Source organism: Erigeron canadensis, chromosome 2 (genome assembly GCF_010389155.1).
Source record: "Erigeron canadensis isolate Cc75 chromosome 2, C_canadensis_v1, whole genome shotgun sequence".
In the NCBI taxonomy this organism is placed as follows: Eukaryota; Viridiplantae; Streptophyta; class Magnoliopsida; order Asterales; family Asteraceae; genus Erigeron; species Erigeron canadensis.
The window spans coordinates 8,457,083-8,483,666 of NC_057762.1; the positions used below are offsets into that span (position 1 = coordinate 8,457,083).

The 26,584-nt window shown below is 32.6% G+C and overlaps 1 protein-coding gene across 1 annotated transcript; it reads right to left on the minus strand.

Moving 5' to 3' along the window:
- Positions 1 to 322: 322 nt before the first annotated feature.
- Positions 323 to 25,524, minus strand: LOC122587646 (acyltransferase-like protein At3g26840, chloroplastic). The gene is made up of 16 exons (XM_043759817.1): positions 25,224 to 25,524; positions 25,078 to 25,129; positions 24,810 to 24,865; positions 24,469 to 24,627; positions 24,307 to 24,404; positions 24,142 to 24,222; positions 23,758 to 23,879; positions 23,415 to 23,523; positions 22,833 to 22,969; positions 22,386 to 22,755; positions 22,194 to 22,307; positions 21,856 to 21,941; positions 21,670 to 21,779; positions 21,403 to 21,589; positions 577 to 1,423; positions 323 to 469 (listed from the first exon to the last, which is right to left on the minus strand). The coding sequence occupies exons 1-16, from the start codon at positions 25,522 to 25,524 to the stop codon at positions 323 to 325; spliced, it is 2,976 nt and encodes a 991-aa protein (XP_043615752.1).
- Between the last annotated feature and the right edge of the window lie 1,060 nt (positions 25,525 to 26,584).

A 26,584-nucleotide genomic window follows, 5' to 3' on the forward strand; every position in this document is an offset into this window, starting at 1 on the left:
ATATTACAAGGTGTGGGGGTACCGTTAATATGCTCAGAGGTAATGATGTAAATGGTGGTTTTGATACAATTGGTTGAAGTGAAGTGGGCAGGATCCCAGATGCTCAAAAGTCCACCAGAACGTCCTTCAATGCCGGATGATGGCACTAAAACTAACTGGAAGCCCGTATTGCCCCAAATATGAGAAGAATTAAAGCTATGCTGATCGGGCCAGTGAGTCTCTTGGATACACATGAAATTTATCCTATGATCAGTTTTGAGTTGTTTAATCCAACTCTGTTTGCCAGGGCCTTTTATTCCACGGATATTAAGAGTCATAAAATTCATTGAGAAGGGTTTTGTTCACGGTTCTGGAGGATTTCTTCTTCAACTAAGTCTTCAAATCCATCCAGGTCAACTCCAACGCAATCTCCAATGACTTTTGTGACCTCCACTTCTTTGGCTATGGTGTTTGGGGTATTAGGATCAAGCTGGTGGTGACGAGGGGAATCAAGGTTTTCGAATTGGAATTGGTGGATGGAAGGTGTGGTGAGGTGGAGGTGGGAGGGATTTTAATGGGTGTTTGAGGGTTTTTTACGAGATGTGTTGACGGATTTTGAAGGGGTGGTGGAGGAGGAGGGTCGATAGAATTATCGTTCACTAAAGATTGAAAGGGGATTGGTGAAGGGTTTTTTCGAAAAGAAAGTGTGGGAATTTGAGGGATGTTTGGGGGCGCAGTATAGACAGAGAGGTTTTGGTTTTGGTTCTTAAAAGAAAAGGTGAGAGAAGGTGATTTTGGATCATCATGCATGCATGAAGTTTCAGGGGAAGTTGGAGAGAATTGGCGTTGACGTTTTCTAGAGCTGTATGGTGTAATTTTGGTATTGGTGGTTTTTGATTGGTTGACAAAGATTGTGTGGGGTGAAGGTGGAGGAGGGCGTGAGAAAGGTGGGGAGGGTTGGGGCCCATGTGTTTTTTGTGTAAACATAATTGGGTTTTCAAAAAAGGCATAATTATTTGCAGTGGGAATATGGGAATGTTTAATAGTGTCATCAATATTGGTGTCAGAAGTAAAGGCATCTTTTTGATTACCGTTATGGGAAACTGAATCGTGCAAGGGGGCGTTTGGGTTTCCCGAGGAGGTTTCGCTGTTAACTTCAATGTTCGCCGGAATATCCAAAAAAGGCGGAATCATCCAATCGTCGTAATCTTCAACGATTCTGGCAATAAACGACGTTTTTTTCCATTTGACAGAAACCTGATGATCAATTTTCAGGTAGGAGGGAATGAGCATGATAACCTTACCAACGGAGAGGTTACCATCTTTAGTAGTGGCTGATGAGTGTTGGACTATACGTCCCAGGCTGAGTGATGCAGCGATTTTGTCAAAGGTATCAGGATCGCGGAGACGAAGAGGGACACCATAGATTTTTGTAGCGACAATCCTGCCATAGTCATGAGTTTGGCCATCCCAAAGTTCAAAATTAGAGAACTATTCATTCAAGAAGCTCAGTTTAGAGGAGAGAAAAGTTTCTGCCAGCTGAGAGGTATTAAAGATTAGAAGAATGGTGAGTCCTCCTATATACGAGATGGTGACATTGGTGTTGAAGTTTGTTTCCGATAAAATAGAGTTCAGGTTTTTGAGGGTGGAGAAGTTTTTAACGGTAGCAATGATGGAGGTCTTTGGCCAAACGAATGATGTTTTTGGTTCACTACTGGGTAGGGTGATTGATATAGGAGCGGGAATGTTATAGGTGCGATTCATGAGGGTGTCACGGTATGAGAAATTGGTGTGGTGGTTCTGAGAATGATGGGTGTTGGTTGTTTGGGGATGTGTGGTGCTTCTTGGGGTTTTGTATGGAGGGGGCTTAAAATTTTGATGTTGGTGTCTGGTGCTTTTTGTTTGAACTGGAAAGCCGCGTTTATCATATTTTGACATGAAAACACCAAGAACCATGCCATTACTCTTTACATTCTGAAGTGTGGAAAGGAAGTATGAGGGGTTTTCGACGTATCGAAATCTAATGAAACCAAAGGGGTTGTTGTACTTATCTCTCTTCTTTGCGATGTATGCATCAACAAGAAAACCATGGTCCTGAAAGAGTTGCTTTAGCTTTGCGTCGGTGAGGGAAAGGGGGAGGTTGTAAACAAAGAAAGTGGTGATGTTGCTGCGATTTTCTCTTTTCCTGTGCTTGACCTGTTCCCAGTCTTCATACTTTTCCGATGTATGTTGTCGCCGGTGGAAATCATCATGGGGTGGGGGTGTGAAACTTGGGGGGGGTGGGGGGGGGGGTTGGACACTCTCTCTCACACATACTCTCTCGTTTAGTTGTAAATATACTTCAGCAAAATGAGAGTTACTTAATTAAAAGGACAAATTACAAATTTCGTTGTTGTGGTAGTTCGAAAATATCATTTATTGTTTTTCATTCCTGAAGTAAAACCTGGAAGCATTACTTAATTAAAAACCAACTGAGTTGGATCAGTGGTTAGAGCTCATGTCTCTAGAAACAGAGGTCATTGGTTCGATCCTCATGCCCAGCAAGGCTGGAGGTCTTTTTCTACCTATGGTAGAACCTGGAAGCAGTCTCTTTACCTTTGGTAGAGGTAAGGCTGTCTACATATCAACCTCTCCATACACCGTCGAAGACGGTATTGGGACCCAAAACCCGTGGAAGACGGCATTGAGAGTTACTTTACTTTACTTTACTTTATTCCTGAAGTAAATATATATGAAATTTCGAATCACCATAAGGACGAAAATTGTCGTTTACCCTAGTTAAAACTTTACTCGAAAGAGAAAGAAAAGAGTTGTGAATTAAGTTTAACATAATATGTTTTATGTTCGACAAGAAACAAATGCGTAAGTTACAACTAGTAGTTGATGGTTCAGTTCCCGACTAATACGAGTGATCTCATTTGGGGAAACAAAGTCCCGAATTTTCATCAAACTGACTTGATAATAAATAAAAGCCTATTTAGTAGCTAGTAACAACACTTCATAGTCTACACCTCCACATCAACTTTGCTTAATGTCACTAGCTCCATGCATATCACATTTCTTATCAACATTCTCGATCTCCCGATACAAACTCACTTTTTCTTTTTAGTCTAATTATAATAATCTTGATATGTTCTTATATTATTATTTTTATGGAAGCCAATTTCTCATCAACTTAAAAAATCTATATTTATAAATTATAAGGACGTACAAAATGCAGCGGAAGAGATACTGGTGATGAATACCGCCCGTCAAGACTTGTACCGGCGTGAAGGGATCGAGAATATACTAGTGACCATTGTCGTTGGATATATCTCGATTTGACCGTTCTTTTTCACCACCTATTTCATTCTGGTCAGATGATTAAGACGTAAATTAGGGACACACGCATTTTGGTTTTTGCTATGTTTATTAAAATAATATTTGTTGTTTTTCTAATAGTTTATCTTTACTATTTTATAAAAGTTATCATACTCTCTCTCAACACTTTTCAACATTCCCTCATAAAAATGTTCCTATGCAAAATAATCATTTTACCCTTAATGCATTAATTAATTCTCTCTTTTATTCATTAATCTTCACTTAAAATACCTATAACACTTTTAATGAATAATTTACAACATAGACCCATTAACGTAACTCCTAAAATAACTATATTACCCGTTTTACATTAATTATTTTTACAATAATAACCACACCGCCGCCACCCGTCATGTCACCACCACTACCACTACCAACCACCGCCGCTACCACCACACCGCCGCCAACACCACACTGCCGCTACCACCACTACAGCCGCATTGTGCAGGTAAAATGCTAGTATAATTTAATTAAGGTTCATATGTTATTCCTAGTCTACGAGACTTTTTTTTTTAAAACTTCTAACTGTTGCCTAAAGTTGTTATAACACTAGTTATAATCTACAGATTGGCAAAAATTTTGTTATTCAAAATTATTATATTTGAATCTAAACTAAGAAAAACATAAAAACTACTAAACTTACCAATGTAGCTATTGTAACATGTTGAGTTAGTGATTAGAGATGGGAAAGAGGATGGAAAGTAAAAAAAAAAAAAAGGAGTTGATCATGTGGTAAGTAATACAGTATATGTTTGACATGTTCTGACAGAATAAAGTGTCATCGTCATTCTCCCTATTAATCTTGTTTGTTTATGGTGATAATGTTACTTTGGACCAATCTCCCAATAATAATAAAACAACCACCTAAATTCAATTTTAAAAAATTAATAACCCGAGAAGCAAGTTTGAATTTTAGCCCTTGAATTACTTTGTTTGCATCATCTATCTTTTTTAAATTTCTTCCCTAAATTACTATATACTAAATTACTAAATATTAAATATTAAATACTTAAGCAATTCATGTTATATAAATAACACAACTAATAAATTGCTCGTATCAAATTATGAACTTTTTACAATTAGATGATATCAAAGTTTTACGTCTACATGTACCTTTAATATTATCCAAAATTTTATATGTTAATTTTTAGTAGATATAGTTGATAAGTTACCAATTAATCTTTGTAACTAGATGCTCGCACAATATACCGACGGTAGTGTAGTGATGGTGGAGATTGTGGCAGAGGCGGCAATAGGGACGGTGATGAGGACGACGATGACGATGAATGTAAAAGTAATTGATGTTAAAAGTGGTATTGTACTTATTTTAAGTGTGGGGGTCTATACCTTAAATTATTACATTAAGGGTACTATAGGTATATTAGATGGAGATGTTTAAATTAGTGAATAAATGAGAAGGATATTTTTTGTTTTTCAAATATAGAAAGTTTAAGGGAAAAGGGGTGGTTTATATAAAATAATTGGAGATTGATCCCTGCTCATAGGTAGGTTTTGTTCCGGAGAAGGTTGTGTTACGAAGAGGTTATGATCAGAAGGAAACTGCATAGCGTGATATGATAGAATGAGGGAGGGAAAATTAGTGTAGGGTTATCTAACCTAGGTTAGTTTTATTTGAGAAATAATAAATGACCTGGAAAATTCCACATCAGTTTCCACGTATGTTAGTAAAAAAAAGTTTATAAAATATGAGTCATTCTAGCATTCCTCTTAAGAGATACACAACCTTTTTTCAGATTATTGATAAATAGATGTTTTAAAGTTTTACTAAACATTTTGAGTACCTTTATAATTTTTAATTTTTAATACTTCTAAATTTGTATGATTTTTATATGATTTTATCTTATGCCTTTTTATTTATTTATCCAATCTTAGATGTTGTAAATTATTTTATTAAATATATTTTTGGTAGACCATATACAACACACTGCGTATTATCTATATATCTTTAATTTCATAACACACCATATTTTTATATTCTTATTCGTTATATATATTTGTTGGCATTAACTTTTAACCCTTTTTATTTTATATATTATATATTATTATGTTCATTAATATTAATATCCTATAATGATAATTTACATAACTATATTTTTAGTTATAAGAAAGAAACTCATCAAAATTTATAAATATCTTTCATATTATTATGTTCATTAATATTAATATCCTATAAGTGTTTTTCATATTTAAATTGCTAGTTTATGTTCTTATAAGTCTTGGATTACTAGCTACTTACAAGACTTGGTCAACTTTTGGTGTTCTTGAACAATATAAGTTAAAACTAGGTTTTGAAAGAGGGTTTTATGATTTTGGAAGATGGTTTTGGTTTAGAGTTGATATTTATGCTTGGTTTCACTAGAAAAATGTTGTGTTAAAATTTGGGGCTTTAATTTTGAGGTTTGGTTGGTCGATTTGAGGTCAAAATGTCGTTTTTAGTGTTTCCTGATGCCTCTCGCGCTTTGAGAGGCATCCATCGCGTTGCGAACCCTGAGAAAAGTCAAAATATTGTTTTCAGAAGTAATTCTCGCACCGTGATATCCTGCTCTCGTGCCGTAAGACACTGTAGCTAGGTCATTTTCAAACGTCCATACTTTTAAACCGTAAGTTTATTTTTGACGATTTAAGCGGCCACAGAAGCGTAAATGAGTCTAATTTCCAACGGTATAGACATTTGAGTCCAAAACATAATTTGTACAAATCAAAATTTAGGTGAAGCAACAGTGGTCAAGTCCTGACTAGTTATTGTGAAACAAAACGTAACGATTCCATCTTGATTGGATCAAAACTTTATAAAATGGATATAATAAAGAATTTATGGTAATATTAGGTCAATAACTATGAAACCATACCTCTTGAGATGCTTTAGGATTAATGTGATACGTGTATGATAGGTTTCACCTCTTGAGATGCTTTAGGGTTAATGTGATACATGTATGATAGGTTTCGGCTCTCGTGGACATCGGTACTACTTCCTTTCAAATATTGGGATTGTATTGCGCGCGCCATGTGAGTTTTGTAGCCCCTATTATATGTTTTATGCTTTGGGGTGGAAAGATACTCGTTATGTGTTTATGTGTTATGCCGTAGATTTAGCTTATGTTAATTTTACGTGCATACGTTTTTGTGTCAGAACATGTCATAGGTAGACATGTAACGTGATTGATAAAGATGTGGATGTAGTTGAACATATAAGATTGTTGTAGCCTATACTAGAATGATCATCTGATGTGAAATATGATATATGCTATATGTATATGATTAAAGATAGGTAGGTTTCGGTATGCTTAATGGGTGTTAGTCGGGTGGAGGGAAAATCGATGGTATCACCTATACATAAACCCTACCAATACCTAAAGGGCATATCGGAAACTTAGGTCCGTTTGGTGATTTAGTTGATTGGAAAGTGTACTCATTTTTAAATGTGAACATGTTCGTTATACTATCGTTTATTTATTGAATCAAGGTTACAAGTTCGTTATATGATCGTTTGGTTATTGACTCAAGGTTAAAAGTTCGTTATATGATCGTTTAGTTATTGAACCAAGGTTACAAGTTCGTTATATGATCGTTTGGTTATTGAACCAAGGTTACAAGTTCGTTATATGATTGTTTTTTTAATGAATCAAAGTTATACATTTGTTTTATGATCAAATCGAGGTTATATGTTCGTTTTATGATCGAATCAAGGTTATATGTTCTTTTTATGATTGAATCGAGGTTATATGATCATGTTATGATAAATTCAAGGATATATGATCGTGTTATGTTTGGATTATGAATTTGGGATCATGATATGATCAAATTATGAATGTTATTATTTACATATCCAAAAAATGTATGTATATTGTGAATCTTTGTTATAAATCGTTGAACATATGAATATGTTATGTGATCCTACGAATTCACCAACCTAGTGTTGACGTTTTTGAGTATTTTTCCAGGTATAAGAGAAATCACTTGCAAGCTAGGAGTTGATGCCTATAGATGGACCTCTTTTTATTGCATTCTAGATCTTTAAACTCGGGCACGATGCCTCGGTTTGCTCCCCCTTTTTTGGGATTTGTATGTTGTCTTTTTGTACGTGTCTGACAACTTGTTGTGTTAATTAGTCATCATATAGTTTGTTTGTATAATATCCATTTGCAAGCTCGCTTCAGTTGCATCTCACGTTTCTGCCACTGGTGGGTGTTACACAAAATCGAACTAGAAATAAAGGGTGAATATCATCTTGTAGCTAGATGGATTGGACAATTATTTTTTATATTTGGATTTGGTGTTCACTAAATTCAGAAAAGTTGAGTTTTTCAATTTTATTATAGCTAACGATTAACTTGCTCATCAAACTGAGATAATCAATCATTGGTTTGATTATGGTTAATGCTTTAGATGGAGATGATTAACTGAAAATTAAAAACTTAAATTTCGTCTATTTCACCCAAATGAGAGTATTAACCCCTACTACTTAATTACGTTAATTAAGAATTTCAAAAATAGAAAAAGTAAGTGACCGGAAACCCTTTAATTCCCTGAAGAAAATTTCTATCTAGTCTAGGAACCCTACAATCTTGACTGTCGGTGACTATGCTGTCCAAGACCCAAGACAAAGATTCGAACATGTGACACTTAAGTCTTCCCTAGTGGGTCTTGAGCGTTTATGCACACAGGTGGCCAACTCACCTAAGTGAATTACCGATAAATGTTTTTATTTGTTTATTATTATAACATCCTAAATTTTTTTAAGCGAATAAAAATTAACCTTTATTATAGTTTTGACTTTAAAACAATTTCCTAGTATTTTATTTTCAGATATGGGGTTAATTTAGTTGAAACTTTAATGGATAGCGGGTATTATACCCATTAAAATTTGTAAGAGGCGTGGCATCTCATAGGAGTGCCAACCACTTCCTTCTTTGTTGAATCACAATTCCACCACTACACCAACTTTCTTCTTTATTTTCTTCATCACCTCATTTCTTCCTCCACAACTCAAGAGCTCATGCATTATTAGAAGAATTAATCCCTCAAACTATTAGTAAATTTTATGATAATAATAATAATATCTAAGTATTCTAATAACTAAATTGGGTGAATTGAGGTATGTGCTTGTGGTGAGTTTCCAATTCAAGAATGAGAGCAAGAATAAATTGTGATTCCAAGTTTATACTATTCACTCTTTTAAATGTATGATTTTTTTTTAGTTATTTCATTATTTGATTTTAGAGTTCTTGTGATAAATTAAATTGGGGTTTTCGTTAAAAATGAGTTAATTGCTTTATTTTAATTTAGGGTTCTCGCAACCCATCTAATTTGGGGATTTTGATGAAAATGGTAATTTGATTAAGCCCTAAGGTTATGGTTAATTAAGAACTATTTAATGTTGTTGTTCTCCATTTCCTTTAGAAATGATTATTTTGTTAATGAATTTGAATATGGATATTTGATAAGAAAGTGTTGTTAGTGACTTTATAGTCAAAATATGAAAAATGATGGTTTTGAGTAAAATAATGTAGCATGACCATATAGAAGTTATTATGAGAAGATGGAAATAATGATTTTTGAGTAAAATGTGTATGGTCATATTGATGAAATAATGAAATAGTGATTTTCGTATTAAAATGAGTTATGGCATGATGTTGTGAAAGTAAATTAAGATTTTAAAAGAGGCCAGTTCAAGAGCATGATGAGAATATGAATGAGTTAAGATTGCTAGTGATTTATTTGTGTTTGGCTATGGTTAGATAGCCTTGGACATGATGGATGACCTTATATGTGTTTTGAATTCGATTTGCTAGATTGAAAGCTTATAATTTGTGTTCTTGCGGTCATCATGGATTTGGTTGTCTAGAAGGAGGTGAGTACTCTTGCATATGATTATATGTACGTCGGGTCAATTACCATATGATGGTGGATTCCTTGTGTGGTAATCGATTCGGCGATAGGGCCTAATTTGAGGCCGGGACCTAAGAATCCCACAGTTGTAATGAGACGAGGCCTAAAAATCCCAAGATTGTATTGAGATAAGGCCTAGGAACCTTTGGGGCCTAAGAATCCCATGAGATTATTGTTTAGCATATATGGATCCATGTATGTGTTGTTAGCGCAAAGGTGAGTATGCAAGTGATGGTATGACGATACCATTGGCTACATGTGATAGTCCTTTGTGTGTGTTTTGCCCTCCTTCGTGTGTATAAGCGTATGCAATGGTATTCACTAAGCTTTAGCTTATTCTTTTAGTTGTTTACCATTTTTTTATAGGTTGCCCCGGAAGTTGGAAACTAGATTGTGCTTTGAAGATTAAAGTTGATTATGAAAGTTGGAAAAGTTAGCTAATTGCGGTAAATATGTTTGTGGCTAAAACCCATAGTGACTCCTTTGGACTAATATCTCTTAGTATATTTAAGATGTTGTTGCTAAAGTTTGGTCATGTACATTTTCTGCAAAATTTCAATTGGTTATATGCTTTTTGTATCCAAATATATTTGGTTATTTTCTTGGTTGAAGTCATCATGGGTAAGCCACCCAATTTGATTCATAAACTCATTCTTGAATAATCGAAAGCTTTTGAAAGATTTATTAATTGGATTATTTCTTGATTGTATCAGTGAAAGGTTATAAAAAGTTTAGAATTGAGTCGAAATGTTGAAAAACGTTAAAAGTAATGTTTTTGGTGTACAGCACAGAGCACAACCTCTGTGTTTGAGAGCACGACCTTTATGTCTGAGAGCACGACCTTTATGTCTGAGAGCACGGCTCTTGCATTTTGCAAAGGCCGTGCTCCACTGGTCTCGAACCTTGATTTTTCTCGAGCTTTTGTTTGAATTTTTCAGGTCCTGAAACTTGCATAGTAGCATATTTACATCATTTTAAGAACTTTTCAACTGTCTTTTCTTGATTTGAAATATTTTGATTTTTTCACGAAAAATAGCCGTATTTTTCTAAGTATAAAGTATAAAGTTTTGGTTTTCAATAATTACAATTTCATTTGGGTTGAGTCCTTTCAATTATATTCCTCAATGATATTTGAATGCAATAACTTGATTTTGGAAAGATTCACTTAGGTTCGAGTCTAATTTCTTATATTTATAAGGGTGAATTAATAGAATGTTTTTTCGAAAGGAATAATTTTCATTCCAAACTTTCAACATTCATGTAATGTAAAATTAAAAATAAAATAATATGCGGTTAAAAAACAAATTGAAAAAGTCATGCTCATGATATTTCTAATATGTATTATTAACGTATATCACACACCCACACAACACCACTTAATTAAATGGGTGTTCACACCATACATGCTAATGGTACGAACATGTACATGGACTTTTTGATGCATATATGAAAATATAAAGGAGAAATAAAATGGTGATTTGTGGGAGTGGTGGTTATATGGTGCATGTGAAAATACGTGTAGAAAAGCCATGGCCCATGTGTGTGTGTTATGTACGTGCGTTGCCACCATCACCATGCCTGCCATAATGCCATATCAAATCCTCCCTCACTCCTGCAGATATATTTTATGTGCCGCCTTCTTTCTCTATACCCCACCGGACCGGACCACGCCCGTCTCTACCCCACTTTATTCATTTCATTTTACTTCCGGAACTTTTATCCCAACTTTTTCCCAATCAAATCTTAATATAGTAAAAAATAACTACTGTATAAAATTCTAAAGAAAGACCAAAGACGTACTACTAATCATACTCGTTGATTCATAACTTTCGACTCGACTTTAAAACATACTTTTTAAATTTAACATAATATAATAATATTATATATATGTAACGTTTTTAAAAACAAAATATAAGTTCATTGTCTTAATAAGTTTATCAAAATATTACATATTCAATAGTTTTGATTTATAAACTTAGAATTTATCTCCAAATTCACAATAAATATATCAAAACTATATTGATAACACACAAAATAATGTAGCAAAATAAATATAATATATAATATATAACCATGATATCAAAACTACAATAATTATAACTTTGCGACTCGTGAATCGGTCCAATTAAGTTCACACAGTGACTCGTAAGAGTCTGGACAAAAACGAGTCACTTAGCGAGTCAACTCGTTTTTGGTGTAAATCGATTCGACTCTTAAGAGTTTTATACTATGCTACTAATGACCATACAATAAAATTTCATATAATCTTTATATCTAATAAAAAAAATTGTCTTATTGAGCTATTTTTAGTAAAATTTAATTGTATTTTTTCTCAAAAGACTTTTATTTTGCTTATGAGCTCATATTTTGTTAGTAATGTTTTTAGAAAAAAAAACTATTAGATATTTATTTTAAATACTTATATTTTCATTAGAAACAAAGTAAAATTCTTTTATATAGTATTATGAAATGTCTTTTTATGTTTTATTAATGCAATAAATATTTATATGTATAAACTATTATTTTGGTTAATTTAGTATCTCTAAACCTGAGTTATAATATAGCAATAATAAAAACTATATATATATATATATATATATTAGATTTATTTTTGCTTCTAAAACTTTAGTTAAAATGTTTGTATTGAACCTAAGTTGATTAACTAATATTATAATATGTTTTCATTTAACATATAGTAAAAATTTATGCTTCATATGAAATTCATAACTAAATACCAATATGGATTACGTTAGGCATGGGCACGGGTCAATACCTAGCCCAACACGAGCAAACCTGTACCTTGCAAAACAGTAAAATCAGACCCGTGACCCAGCCAGTTACCTTTTTAGGCGGGTTGGGTTCAGACGAGTTCGGTTTGGTTCCCAGGTTTAAGATATTTTGTCCTTCACTTGTCACAACCCGACCCAACCTGAAACCCAACAGAGCAAGAAAATCAAACTCGTGACCCGGTCTATTACTCTATTTGTCGGGTCGGTTTGAACTGGTTTGGACCGGGTCATATCATACGTGTATAATCTTTAATATATATTAAAACAAAACCTTTAATTGAAATTTTAAAAAATATGGCCAATTGATTACATTTTACCTTTTTCTACCATTAGATTTCCTTGATGAAATTAATTGACCTAAGAATTGGTCAATGATATTTTTAGTCCTCATAATTTACCTATTACAATTTACTTTTATTTATTTTAGCCTAGTAAATAGCCTCATCAAATATCACTCAATAACTTTATAATAAGAGTTTAGGGTATGAGTACCCAATTTTTTTAAAAAATATACCAAATTAGCCAACTTTTTTTGGATTTTCACAAATTATCCAACAAAATCGCAATAAAATGTGAAAATCGCAATATCGCATAGAGATTTTTAAAATCGCATAGAGATTTTGGAAAATCGCATAAAGATTTTGTAAAATCGTATAAAGATTTTGAAAATCTCTATGAGATTTTGACTTTTTTTTTAATTTTGACTTTTTATTTAGATTTTGATTTTTGCATTGTGTTTTTTGAATATCAAAAAAAGTCAAAAAACGTAATGTGAAAGTCAAAATTTCAAAAAAAAATAAAAATTAGAAAAAGTCAAAATCTCATAGCGATTTTACAACATCTCTATTAGATTTTTAAAATCTTTATGGGATTTTTAAAAATCTCTATGCGATTTTTATTTTTATTGTGATTTTGTTGGGTATTTTGTGAAAGTCTGAAAAAAATTGGTTAAATTGATTCATTTTTATAATAAATTGGGTACTCACGCTATTTTCTCTTATAATAATGGTACTTCATATTCTTTAATTTTATAACTTATAAAAAAATCATTTATATATATATATATATATATTATATTTTCATGCACACAAAGTTTTATATATTGTACATTTGTATTTCTCATGTCATATAATTGAGTTTTTGACAAAATTTCAATTTAAAATGGGTTGATAAATTGAATATGATATTTATATATGTTTTGATAAAACTTTTGATAAATTTACTATATTTCTATTTATTTGTTGATAAAATGCACCATTTACTTCACTAATTACCTTTTGGTAAAAAATCTTAGTTGTATGATTTATTTATTTATGTTACTTTTTTAGTATTTAATTATAATAAAACATTAAAAATATTATATTGTTACGAGAAATTTCAATTACATTTTATTTCTATTAATAATGTTTTATTTCAACGACACTACTAATTCATGTATTTAATCAATCACATCAAAAAACCATGTAATACAAAGATTTTTGAAAATATTTGTAAATAACAGCTTTGGTACCCTTGATAAAAATAGAGGCAGAGTTACAATTCAGTGCTAATAAAATTATCTCTTTAATATTTCATATATATAATTTAGTTTTATGGTTGAAAACATGTTTTGTTAACATTTTTTATTAACAATTAATTTAGTATTATAATTGTTGTTCAAAAGTATGTAAATATCTATTTAGATGTTAATAAGTTTTAGATATTAAAAGTTGTTTAATGGAAAAAAAATATACGAAACGTACATTACTCATCATGTACATTACGCGGGTTATAAGCTAGTTAGAGTAGAAATTATATGTATCTATCGAAATGTACATTAACTTTATGGACTCCGCTAGCAAAAAACATAGCACGTAAATTACTCATCATGTAATCCTTTAGGGTCCGTTTGGTTGTAGAAAATGTTTTTTAGTTTTTTATTTCTAATTTTCTAGAAAATGAAAGGGGTTTTTATTTTCTTGAAAAACATATAAAAGATTTAAAAACGTGTTCTAATTAGAAAACTAGAAAACATATTTCATATGTGACAGGACGGGAAGGGAGGAAATGGAAAATGGAAAACAAGAAAAACATGTTTTCAAGTATTCTATTGAAAAGTGAAAAACATTGTTTTTTTTCTAAAAAAAATTCTTAGAAAACTATGATTTGTTTTCTTGAAAAACAAAAAATTGAAAATAAGGGGTGTTTTCTGTAACCAAACACGCCCTTAGGCTTCTCAATTCCTTTATTTTCTTCTAAGGTATGAGTACTATTTGATCGTTTATCTACAATAACTAAACCATGATTGACATATTTGTTTAACGGCACGTGGCGTAATCTTTTATCAGCATGTATCCTTTTAATTTACTTATTTTGTTAAATTAGCTTTTTAGTTGTATATAAATTCAATTTCCTTATTATACTTATAATTAAACTCTAACTCTAGGCTTATTAATACAAAAGACATTATAACCTAATTTATTTGATTGATCGTTTTATCATTAATAAATTATTTATTTTTCTTTCTCAAATCTTCAACTCCTATTACATATATTAATTATAGGTATAATAAATTATTAACATGAAGACTTTAAAAATTTGAGTTTACAATCCAAAATCACAAGACTATATGCCATCATCTACTATGCATAGAATTGATTTTGATGTGGTTCTAAAATTTTAAAGTAAATCCCAATTCTAACTAAACATACATCATATGTATCATTGCTGTTTATTATAATTTAGCTTTCATTATCGATAAACTTTAACCATAATTTATTTCATACTCATGAATCATGTATGAGGTATATACGAATTTCTTTATGATACAATATATATAGCTACCGTACATTGTATGTAGTAGTATTCATATATTCAAAGATTCTAACAATGTATAGTTATCTAACTTTTCTCTTCTTAACGTACATATCCCTCTCTCTGGTGTCTAACTTTGTATACTCGATTATGCATATTCATATTTCTCAAAATTTATGTTTGCTTAGTGCTTTTTATTATGCGTTTAGTAAAAACATATTAGAAAAATTTATAAAATGAAAGTGAAACATGAATTTGATTGGCTAATAAATAATAGAAGGGACATTTACTTGTCGAAACTGGGGGTTAGTTAAAAACCTTACCTTTTTGCGTTTCTTCAATTTTTTTTTTTTTATTTTTTAATTATTAATGAACTCGTGCAAATCAAATATCCAAAAACTTTTCCATGATCACAACTACTATTTTTGATATTTACATATAACCAACAAGTCAACTAAACAAAAGTCATCAGCTAATTGATTGGTAAAGAGTAATGACCTTGCCAATTACTAGATTTTAACTAAGTCTGTTTAAGTACACATCACTTGGACAAAGGATGAGTCAATGGTCAACCAGAGTTGAACTTGAAGTTGTAGTGTGCTAGGCTCTTTAAGTAAAGTGGTGCACTCGATTAGATCGAGTATGATACTGGGAAATTTTCAAGTGCAACAACGTATAAGGCCATTAATTTTTTTTTTTTTTTTTTGGTAAAGTTGGCTATTATTGTTTCTTAAGTCCGATGCATTTGGTATTTTCTTAATTTCTTGCAACCTTTTTCCTTCATTGTATGACTCGAACTTGCCTTAGTCCATTTGATGATCAACTCCATTTCACTTGGGTACCATTTTAGCTCTTATTTAGCTCCAAAAGCCCAAATCCGAATGATTAACTTGCAAAACACTTCCACAACATGCAATAAGCTAGGAAGCGAAACCAAGATCAAAATGTTTTGACATAAAATGTACATAAATAAAAGTAAATTAGTCTAAAGTGTATTGTAGTATATATAAAACATGCATAACTGATATCAACAACATTCATTCAAAAATTAGTACTTACAAGGGTTATCAATGCTTCGGGAAGGAGGGTTGTTGTTTGCAAGATCTCGATTATTCACATGTACACACTTCTCATTCAATTTGTGGTGGCAATCTGATCTATAAACCGTCCCTAACTAAAGATTGACTCGTATTTGAGGATGATGAATCACTTCATGTCGTTCTGTTGCCAATAAAATTTCCGGCCTGCTCATAAGAATAGTCTTCTAACGTTTTCAACAAAAACAACAATTACATTTCAACTTGTATTCTTCTTAGTTAGCGCAAAGTCAATACTAGGGATTATAAGGATTTGAAACGAGTTGAACTTAAGAAGAAAAAAAAAAGGTTGGCTTATCAAATGTACATGTTTGTTTTGACAAAATACGAAACCAAGTAGAATATGACCCGTAGGACAACTTTTTACACTAGCTGTAAAGTAATGATGCTGTCTAGATGTGTATATTATTTTATCATTTTTAAGGATTTTGTCTATTTTTGGCGGCTTTTAACAGGTTTTGACAATATCTTTGATCGTAATCTTTCAATATTTATTTGCAAAAATACATTTTATAAGTTATAATGATGAGAAAATCTTTCGAACGTTTAAAATAAGTTATTTTGACAAGTATCACATATTTATTTGACCCGTAACTCTAATAAAAAATACATCAGTTTTTAAAGAAAAATTATACTACAAAAATTTAGCTTACCGGTACGTAGCCGTAGCCTAGATTACCAATGCTTTATAGTCCGCCATTGGTTTTATTATGTTATTTGGTATTGTAATCGACAACAATATAAACAAGCAACTAATGAATTGTTCTTATGACTGAATTTTCGATATTTTGTTAATCAAATAATGTGAGGAATTAAAGATTAATTACCTAAAATAGATAGAGTTATTACATAGTGACATTTTGTATATTTTAATTTATCGTATAGTTTACTAATATAATGTAGTTCTCGACATACAATGACATATCATAAGCAAAGACTCGGTGACTTCCAAGCACCAAATTTAGTTAATCAATGAGTTTGGAATTCCTTCTATAAGCTATCATACAATAATCAAAATATAATATAAAATAATGGGACATCTCCTATAAACAAAGACTGATTTAGCAACCATACATTAACCCGTGCATCAAATTATATTTTAATTTTATGACAATAATAAAATATGATATCATGAGTAAAAGGTTTGAATTAACAGATAACGTTGTTTGTCGGCGAAGCTTAATTGATTCCTGGGAAATCTGTCTCCCGTTTTTGTACTTGATAATATATAGTTTTAGTTTTATTTGTGATTTGTTTGAAATATTGGCCGGAGTATAAAGATTTTACGGTTTTTGTCATTAAAATTCACAAACTTGTCGATATATGGTTGTTGATGTTCCATGATATTTCACCAATAATACAAAGTTACAAACAAACAAACAATAAATAAACGTAAAACTAACATTATTAATTAAAAGAAAAAAAAAAAAATAGTAAGTGGTGGTGGTGGCAAAATATGTAACAGAACCAATCATCATTGAGAAGTGCATATGCAGATAAAGACAAATAACACAACACCACCATTGCATGTATGCATTCCTATATCTATACATATGTGTGTGTGTGTGGATATGTCTATATATAAACCCCTCTCACACATCCATCCATCCACATTTGATTCCATCACATTCACATTCTCTCGATCTGTTTCTTTTAACTTAATTTCTTGATCAATTATATATTAATTAATGGCGGATGAAACTTCGTTGTTTGATTTCATGAAACTTCAATCTCATTCTATCTCTTACTCTCACCCAAATTCACATTCCGACCACCCTTATCATCATCATTATTCTCACCACCCAGATGCCGCCGCCGTCGTCACCGGAAAACAACCACCACAACTCGGCCGTCTTTTCTCATGTCTTTACTGTCCTAGAAAATTCTACACCTCTCAAGCTCTCGGCGGTCATCAAAACGCTCACAAACGTGAAAGAGCCGCCGCTCGCCGTTCTTCCACCACCACCATTGATTCCGACCACCACCACAACTACTACCAAAATTACCACCTTCTCTCACCTCCACCACCACAACCACTTACTCCGACCGCCACCTCTGACTCCAACCACCACCACCACCACCACCTCTCACCACCACCGCCACCACAATGTGGTCCTACTTGTTGTGCTACAAACAACTACACACCCACCACCACCACCGTTTCCGACAGCTATTACTATCCATCATCCCCATCACCACCACCGCCGCCGCCGCCGCCGCCGTGTACTTGCTGTACTAAGTACTACACACCCACCTCCCCAACTTGCCCCACCACCTGGTTTGACCAGCCATTTGATGTTGATGTTGATGATGATGATGACCTCGCCGGAGATATTACTCCTTACTACTTCTTTGACGACGGCGCCGCCGCACCACCGCCCACCGAAGACACCGATCTCGACCTTACTCTCCGATTGTAATCATTTCGATTATCATCATCATCATCAGTACTATTAACACTTTAATTAATCGAAATCATTAGCTAAATAGCTAGCTTTGAGGTCTAACGTTACGTCCGTACGGTTCGATTTTTAATTATTTAGAAAAAAGAATTGAAAATTAAGGAGTTGTTAGAGATATGAAAATGATGGGTTTGTTTCTTTGTTGTTTCTCTCTCGGATTATTAAATCAATTAGATATTTAGATTGATATGATATTGGAGGAAATTACTAATTAAGGTGATTAATTGTTAGTTTATTTAATGAGAAAAAGTGGTTTTTATGTTTCTTATTATATGTTGTTTCCTATATCTATTTGATATTCATCTCTCATTTTTCTGATTATTACCGTCGTTAACTTCATCTCAACAATATTAATAATGGTAAAGTAATGAATCATTGAATTATCAAATTTCTTTTTAGTGTTACCAGATATCAGATTAATTAGATGTTATAATCACATTTTCAATCTTGTGTACTTTATTTTGGTAAAAAGGGAATTTTTTTTAAAGGTGGATAAAAATGGATTTATCCTTATAAGATTAATCTTGTATGTACTAGGGTAGATTATTCTATATATTGTAAACAGTGAGTATTAATTAATTAATTTTTTTTATTTTGTTTCAAGTTAGATTTTACATTTTTATCAATATGTACATATAAAATAAATTTTAGGCACAAAGGGTATGATAAGATGTTGTACATATATATGTATTTGTGACAGTTAAGTTTTAGAAAAAGGGTAATACTCCAAATTTGAATTGCTTTTGTTTATGATGTACTCTTTATATTTTGCAGAGTTAATAGTACCTTGCTGAAATGAGGATAAAAATTTGAAAAAGGATTAAATTTATTTCAAATTAATAATGACTAGATACATTTGTAAGAAAAGAAAAAGAAAGATCATTGTACAAAACAAATGTTGAGAATATAAGCGACAAGTAGACACCACAATTCTGCACATGTGACGTCTGTCTATGCCATCCACCAATCAGTTTTCCTCCTTTGAGTTGTGCCTAGCTTGCACTATTTTTTCACATCAATTTCCGTATATGTATATTTCTTTAGTTTTTGTTCAAACGAAAAATAAATAAAATTAATTAAAGAGATACAACATGGACAAAATTGCGATTTTTTTAGCGTAAAGAATAAAAGAAATATTATTATTATATTATAGCTTCTTTTCCTTGTTGTTGTTGATTTTTTAATGTATATTAACCAAACTATAAATAAATAATTTGGATTTTTAAGTGTCATTCAATAAAAGCTTATTGAAGAAGACAACTTTAGAATTAAAAGAATTACCCATAAGAGGGCTATGTAAATTATCATCTTTCTCCCATTTTACATCTCCAAATGTTTACCTTGATCAACCACCACAAAAAATTGTCGCCGAACAAAAAAAAGAAGATATTGACAATTCTAATTGTACACTTTTTTTTTTAAATCAATAATCATAGTAGAAAGTAATCGTATTTGGACGGAGGTCATGCTTATAAAGATAGAGGTCATGTGTTCAATTTTCATGCTCAGGCTGGAGGGTTTTTTTTTTACTTCTGGTAGAACTTAAAAGCAGTCTCTCTACCTTTGATAGATCGATGTAAGACTGTTTATATCTCAACCTCCTCTGAGACGCTATTGAGACTCAAAACTCGTGAAAGACGAAATTAAGAGATACTTTAAATAATCATAGAAATTATAACTTAGTCTAGTATTGATGACATATCAATCCCATTTACTTGATGTAATGTTTGATGTTTCTTGCTTTCGGCATCATGTCGAAAGGCCTTTTTCATGTAATTTGATGTTCAAATACAAAAACTTACTATTTTCATTTATATTTATTGTTTAAGAAAATGTTGAACCGATATATATATATATATAGTGAAATGTTATTTTGAGAACTTTTTTTTGCGAAAACTTTTGAGACCTTTTCAAATCAAGCCCAATCGATGATTATTCTTTACATGAAAATTATTTTTTGATTGTTTTCTGAATAAATTATGTGTGATTTTGAAGTTTATAATTGTGTGGAGACATGGATTATCATCCGTTATACAATTATGTGGAGATTTGGATTCTTGATCACATGTGCACGAATATTGCTATGATTACATGTGATCGACTTGCATACATGTGATCATAGCAATATTCGTGCATATGTGATCAAGAATCCAAATCTCCACATAATTGTATAACGGATGATAATCTATGCTCCACACAATTATAAACTTCAAATTACACATAAGTTATTCAGAAAACAATCAAAAAACAATTTTCATGTAAAAAATAATCATCGGTTGGACTTGATTTGAAAAGTTCTCAAAGATTCTCACAAAAAAAGAGTTCTCAAAATAACTTTACATACATATCTCGTTATTTGGTCTTATCAATTAACCAAATCACTCATTTAAACATTAGTAAGTACCCAAGTAACATGAGATTAATTGCAAAATTTCAGTGTACAAGTACATTTTACAAAGTAGTCATTGAATATAACCAAAATGATGTTATTGTATTGGATACACTTGTGGATGCAATGCAACACATGTTTGATTTCAGTTCTCAAGTTTTTATCAAGTTTTAATTTTAATCCAGAACTTTTATAATCTTTTCAAATTACTCCTAGATGTTTTATAGCTTTTTTTTCTAATGGTACTTTACTTTTTTACTTTAAATCATGTATTCTTTTTTCCTTTCAAGTTTCAATCTGGAACACATTTCTCTAATTTTGTACTTTTACTCATCGATCACTTATATATGGACCTTAACATATAAAGTAGAATATAATACAAACAGTACTAACTATGTGACAAGTCGCTTGCAGTTTATCACTTTAACATATAAAGTAGAATAGAATACAAACAGAAATTCACTTGACAGGATTACATATGTAAGTATGTGGCCATTGTGAATGTTAACTACTTGCTATATGAAAAAACTTTTATAGTTTTACTTTTTATTAGTACTTATAGAACTCGAACTAACTGTTTTACAGTACAACTTAATTTGTAATTCTATACTTTTACTTAGTACAACTTAAATGTTGGAATTTCACTTTCATGGCCATGGCTGAGCTGGTAAACAAATCGAGATAGTATACTTCGATAAGGATCGTGCTCTCTTTTTTCTTTCAAATAACGAAGGCAACTCTCCACCTCCGACTTCACCTCTAAATACAGTTCATGTGCATTTTCCGCTTTCATTAGCTCCTTCTGTCTCCCTGCAGTTGCAAAACCACTATCGATCCTTTCATTTGCACAAACAAATACAAAGTGTCTACATTTCAGTTCAGAAACATACCCTGTGTCTCAATTGGCTTTCCAAACAGATAATAGAACCGCCCAGGAAGTTTGGGACACATTAGTGGCAAGTGTATATGTTGGTTTGCTATATCTCCTTCGGCGTTCCTCCTGTTATCACAATGCAGAAGAATTCAATCCAACACCATACCAATCGTAATAGGTATTAGTAGGTAATCTATGATACCTTAGCTGTATTGCCTCATCGGTTAGCTCTTGTATGAATCTTCTGAGAAATGGAATTTTCATTTGGTCCTCATAATCAAAAACTAGCTGAATAAACAACATTCATCAGTTATGTTAACGTTACCATAAAAAATGCGGGATCAATATAGTATGTGCTTCAAACTTATGAAGCCAACCCGTGTTTTTCAAAGGAAATTGTTGAGATAGCACTTGTATCATTCTTATAAAATTTTAATAAACAACATATGCAACCACAAAAGGGGAAATGTAGTTTGTCATTAGTACATATAAGATTGTTTTGAAATAGAAATATTGAAGAAAAATAAGATAAACCCATACTTCACCAGCATCGTCTTCTCCAACGACACCAAATGGTATGATTTTGGCTCCAAATCTAGCTGCCATCCTGACAAATTCAGAGTGCTCTGGCCAGAATAATTTGTACTCTTCACCCTGAACACGTAAAAGTATCGACGTAACAACATTGAAAAATGTGTTTCAAAGTAGCATAAAAAATTTAACATTAGTCACCTTTCTGTGAAGAGATTCACGCAAACCGCCTGGATACAGAAGAATATGTGACTTGAGTTTGAAGAGTTTAAAAAGGTTTGTTGGTGAAACAGGAACTGCTCCCATAATTCTATGAGTATCATATTGTGATATATCAGACAATATTCCTTCTTTCGATATATTAAACATCATTGGATGAGCCACCCCTCGCACGAGGATCCCTCTCTCGGAAAAGATACGAAAAGTTAGAGGACCCAATTCGATTCCCATCATCATGTGGTAGCCAACAAGTAAAACTGGACCCTCTGAAGGGATCCCTGAGAGCCCCCTAACAACCTTTCCATTATCTAAAGTTGACAGCATTACAGGAGAAAAAGCTTCCTCTACAAATCTGGAAGTTATAAATATACATCTGTTAAAACAAACATATAACACAACTGCGGATGTGGTTGAGCTAAGCTGAGGTACCTAAATATAAACGGGGCTTTAGCCTTTTCAAAATCGTGAGGAGATGGCGGCAAGTGATCTAGCACGTAATCAAGCTTCTTTGTACGGCGGTAGAAACAGGTGGCTTTTAGAATGGTAACCAAGTCATGATCTTGATCCTGGTACATTAGATATTACTGTAAATAACTTTAACATTTAGGCAATATAAAAGAAGCCCCACATTATATTGTCCTCCAAAGATTAATAAATGTGCCAAAATGACTACACAAGAGTCCTATGAACTTAAAAGCAGCATGGCTGGATCAGTGGTAAACACCCTTGCCTTTGGATACAGAGGTCATGGGTTCGATCTTCATCCCATGCAAAGGTTGGAGGGCCTTTTCTACCATTTAGGTAGAAACTGGAAGCAGCCTCTCTACTTAGGTAGAAGTAAGGTCTGCCTACATCTTAACCTCCCCCATACACCGTTGAGGTATTGGGGCTCAAAACCCGCGGAAGGCGGCACTGAGCAGTTACTTACTTACTTTTACTCCCTACCAGAATTGACTACACAAAAGCCCCACGTTTGTAGCACTAAATGTTTATACAAAAAAGAGTCCCTACCATAAAGAGCATGTGACCACTGTCGTTAAATGTACGAATATCAGATCGTGGTAGTAAACGATGAAGTCTTTCACCTTCCTTTCGACTTGGTAACAACTGATCTCTGCCACTGTAGATATGTGCTACATAAATTGGTAGCCCACAAGAAGTTTCCTATGTAGTGACAACCACAAGTTGACAGAAACAGAAAGCATCTAAAATTTCTTGTATTTTGTAGATTTGTTTTAGCAGAATTTTAAAGTTGATTTTAGCAGAACACATTTTTTATTTTTTCAGAGTTCTTACAATTCTGTTTAATATAAGTATCTATCGAAAGAACCCTAAAATGTTAAAGATAGCAAACCTGGAGAGGATTAGTGTCTGAGCCGTGACATTGTGAAGGCGTGAATTGGTGTATGAACAGGCTGAATCAAGCAGCTTCAGTTTCCATACAAGCGTCTCCACCTCAAGTATTTCAGTTAGGCCCTGCAACTTCAACCATCAGTCTGTGATCACTGTGCAGAACTATTTATTCGATAATGTTTTTAAGTTTAGAATCATTAGAACAAAGAAAAGTTTCTTTCAACAAATATATGAACACATCCAAGACAAGCTATTCAAAGATTTATTAGTGATATTGGATAGACCAATCTTTAAGTTAATATGTACAAAGGAGAGAGCCAAAATTCTGATTTCTGCCTGTGATCGACTATATACAGCTATTGAGTATTCAATATGTGAAGCTTACAGGAAGATCAGACGACAATGATACCATAGCCTTTGTGATTTCTGCTATCCACATTGAAGCCATGCCTATAAAGTTAGGTATGTGAGCAGTAGTTGAAACAATCATGTATATAATAAAAGAATTAGAAAATAAACACAAAATTCAGAATTCAAAGCCACCTGACATCAGATTCAGAACATAACCAAGGGCGACATCAAGTTCCTTTGACATGGCTTCTAACGCTTGTATTACTGGACGCATCTGTGATCCATCGTAAGATGTAGCTGCAAAGGAGACAGTGTATGTAAATAGTTGATTAAACCAATTCTTGAAACAGAAATTTCTCACCTGAGTTGGCCAAAACTAAGAGAATATCAATGTTAGGATTGCATGCCGCGGTGGATAGTGCAAGGCAAGCTCCAAAAGAGTGCCCCACAAGATATATTGGCCTCTCGGGTGATTGGGAATTCTCAGACTGAACAGTGCGTGAGACCAGCTTAACGAGTTCTAATGAGCCAATAGACCAGTTAAAAAATGAAATATAAGAAACAAGTCTTCCCAAATCTAGAAAAATGGCAAGAACCATGAGTAGAAAAACAACAAGAACAATTTATGAACCAGATACCATAAAACAGGTAATAAAAGTAATATAGCTGTATGTAAAAGAACAAAAAAGTCTAAGAAAAAACCTGGAAATGGTGTCCGATCTGTAGCAGGTATATGCAGGCACCAAATATCAAACATCCTACAGTTGTTTGGGAAAGAATTGACACAGATTTTAAGAGTTGTTAGTTAAATCACATTCCGTCAGTAATATCATATATGTGTGTGTGTGTGTGTATTGAGATAAAGAAATTAGTAATGGATTAACCGTGTTAAGAATGCAACATGAACACTAGAAATGAACTACTAGTATATGTTATCTATCCCTTAGATTGGACGATAAGTAACACTTACTCTCCAAGTCTACGATGATGCAAAGAAAGCCCAAGCCCGGATCCACCAATCCCTGAAAATACATGCACGTATCAGAAAATTACGCGTATGTAATTCGTTTAACATAAAGATGTGTAGTTGAATATAGAAAAACTGTTCATGAATACCTGGTAAGTAGAGTAGAAGAGGAGAGTTTGGTAAGCGTGAGGAGCCGAAGTCCAGAGGACAAAACCAACGAGGTGGTCCCCTCTCTGCAGATATCAATACTTGTGTGGCATGTTCCTCATAAACAATTAGATTGTTATTGTCATTTGAAGCATGAATACGATTATTTAGACTTTGAAAATGGGATTGAGAAGGACGTGCTACATGAGTAGGCACGGAGAGTGAACTTGAGAGCAGTCTTGTAGTAACAAATTGATGATTGATGAAAGGGGAGTAACAAGAAAGTTTACGAGCAATAGACATTATGGATGGTTTCACAGAGTGAAAAATATGTTAGTACAATATATTGGACGTTACTATATAAAGGCCGTAGAAGGAAGAGGAAGAAGACTCGATTACACTAGCGTTTCTTCGAATCAGATACGGTTCATTTCTCGATTCACAGCTTTTTAATTTGGATGGTTGCTACATTTTATCATTACAATATTATTGCTTTCTGTACTTCGTTTTTTGAACATTGCTTTTTGTACTTCTTTTATTTCGGTTTTTAGGAAATAATATTTGTTAAACAAGTACTAAAAAGTGAACTATTTACAAAAGACAGGAATAAGACATATCAACCTATCTTCTCTAAATGGGTTATGCTTAATTAATAAACAAGATACAATGCTCCTATTTTATACCAAACGAGTACCCAACTAATATCTGTAAACCAATTTCAAACAATATGAGTAGAATTCGTAAACCTGCCCTTCTAATACAACTTGGAATCAAGTGCCTTATTCAAGTCATACATAAACTGATAGCGTATGAGCTTTTATAGCTGCTTTTTACATATACATGAAAATGGATTTCACCATGTTAAAAGAAAAGCTAATATTGAATGAAAATGGAACCCACCATTGTTTAAGAAAATGTTTAACCGATGTATCATTATGTATATGGTCTTATCGATCAACCAAATTACTCATCTAAGCTTCATTAATTTGTTAAGAATCGAGATTCCTTATCCACAGGATCGACAACAAGATTGAACAAGAATTATGATTCTATTATAACCCAATAAACCGTTGGTTACATTGAAAAAGACACGAAAAACTAAAATACAAACTTCTATATATAATGCTCTAATGACGGTTATTCCTGAATCGTTGTGTTGCTTCAAACCATTGTGACCTTTGCCATGAGAGCACTAAACCGTTGCCTCCTTTTGAATCGTCACACCCATCTGTTTGTAAGTCACCGACCCTTTTCTTTTTAAGCCCAGTTGACCCATTTACAAATTAGTCCCTAAACTTTTAACAACAAGACTTAAATAATTATGTCCAACATAATTACCCAGGTAACAGGAGATCTCTTAATA

Excerpts from the sequence above, each read along its gene's own strand:
- LOC122587646 (XM_043759817.1), bottom strand. The coding sequence starts at position 25,524 with ATGTCTATTGCTCGTAAACTTTCTTGTTACTCCCCTTTCATCAATCAT. Across the intron at positions 21,780-21,855 it reads GATGAGGCAATACAGCTAAG|GAGGAACGCCGAAGGAGATA; the intron begins GTATCATAGATT and ends TTGTGATAACAG. Across the intron at positions 21,590-21,669 it reads AAAGCCAATTGAGACACAGG|GGAGACAGAAGGAGCTAATG; the intron begins GTATGTTTCTGA and ends TTGCAACTGCAG.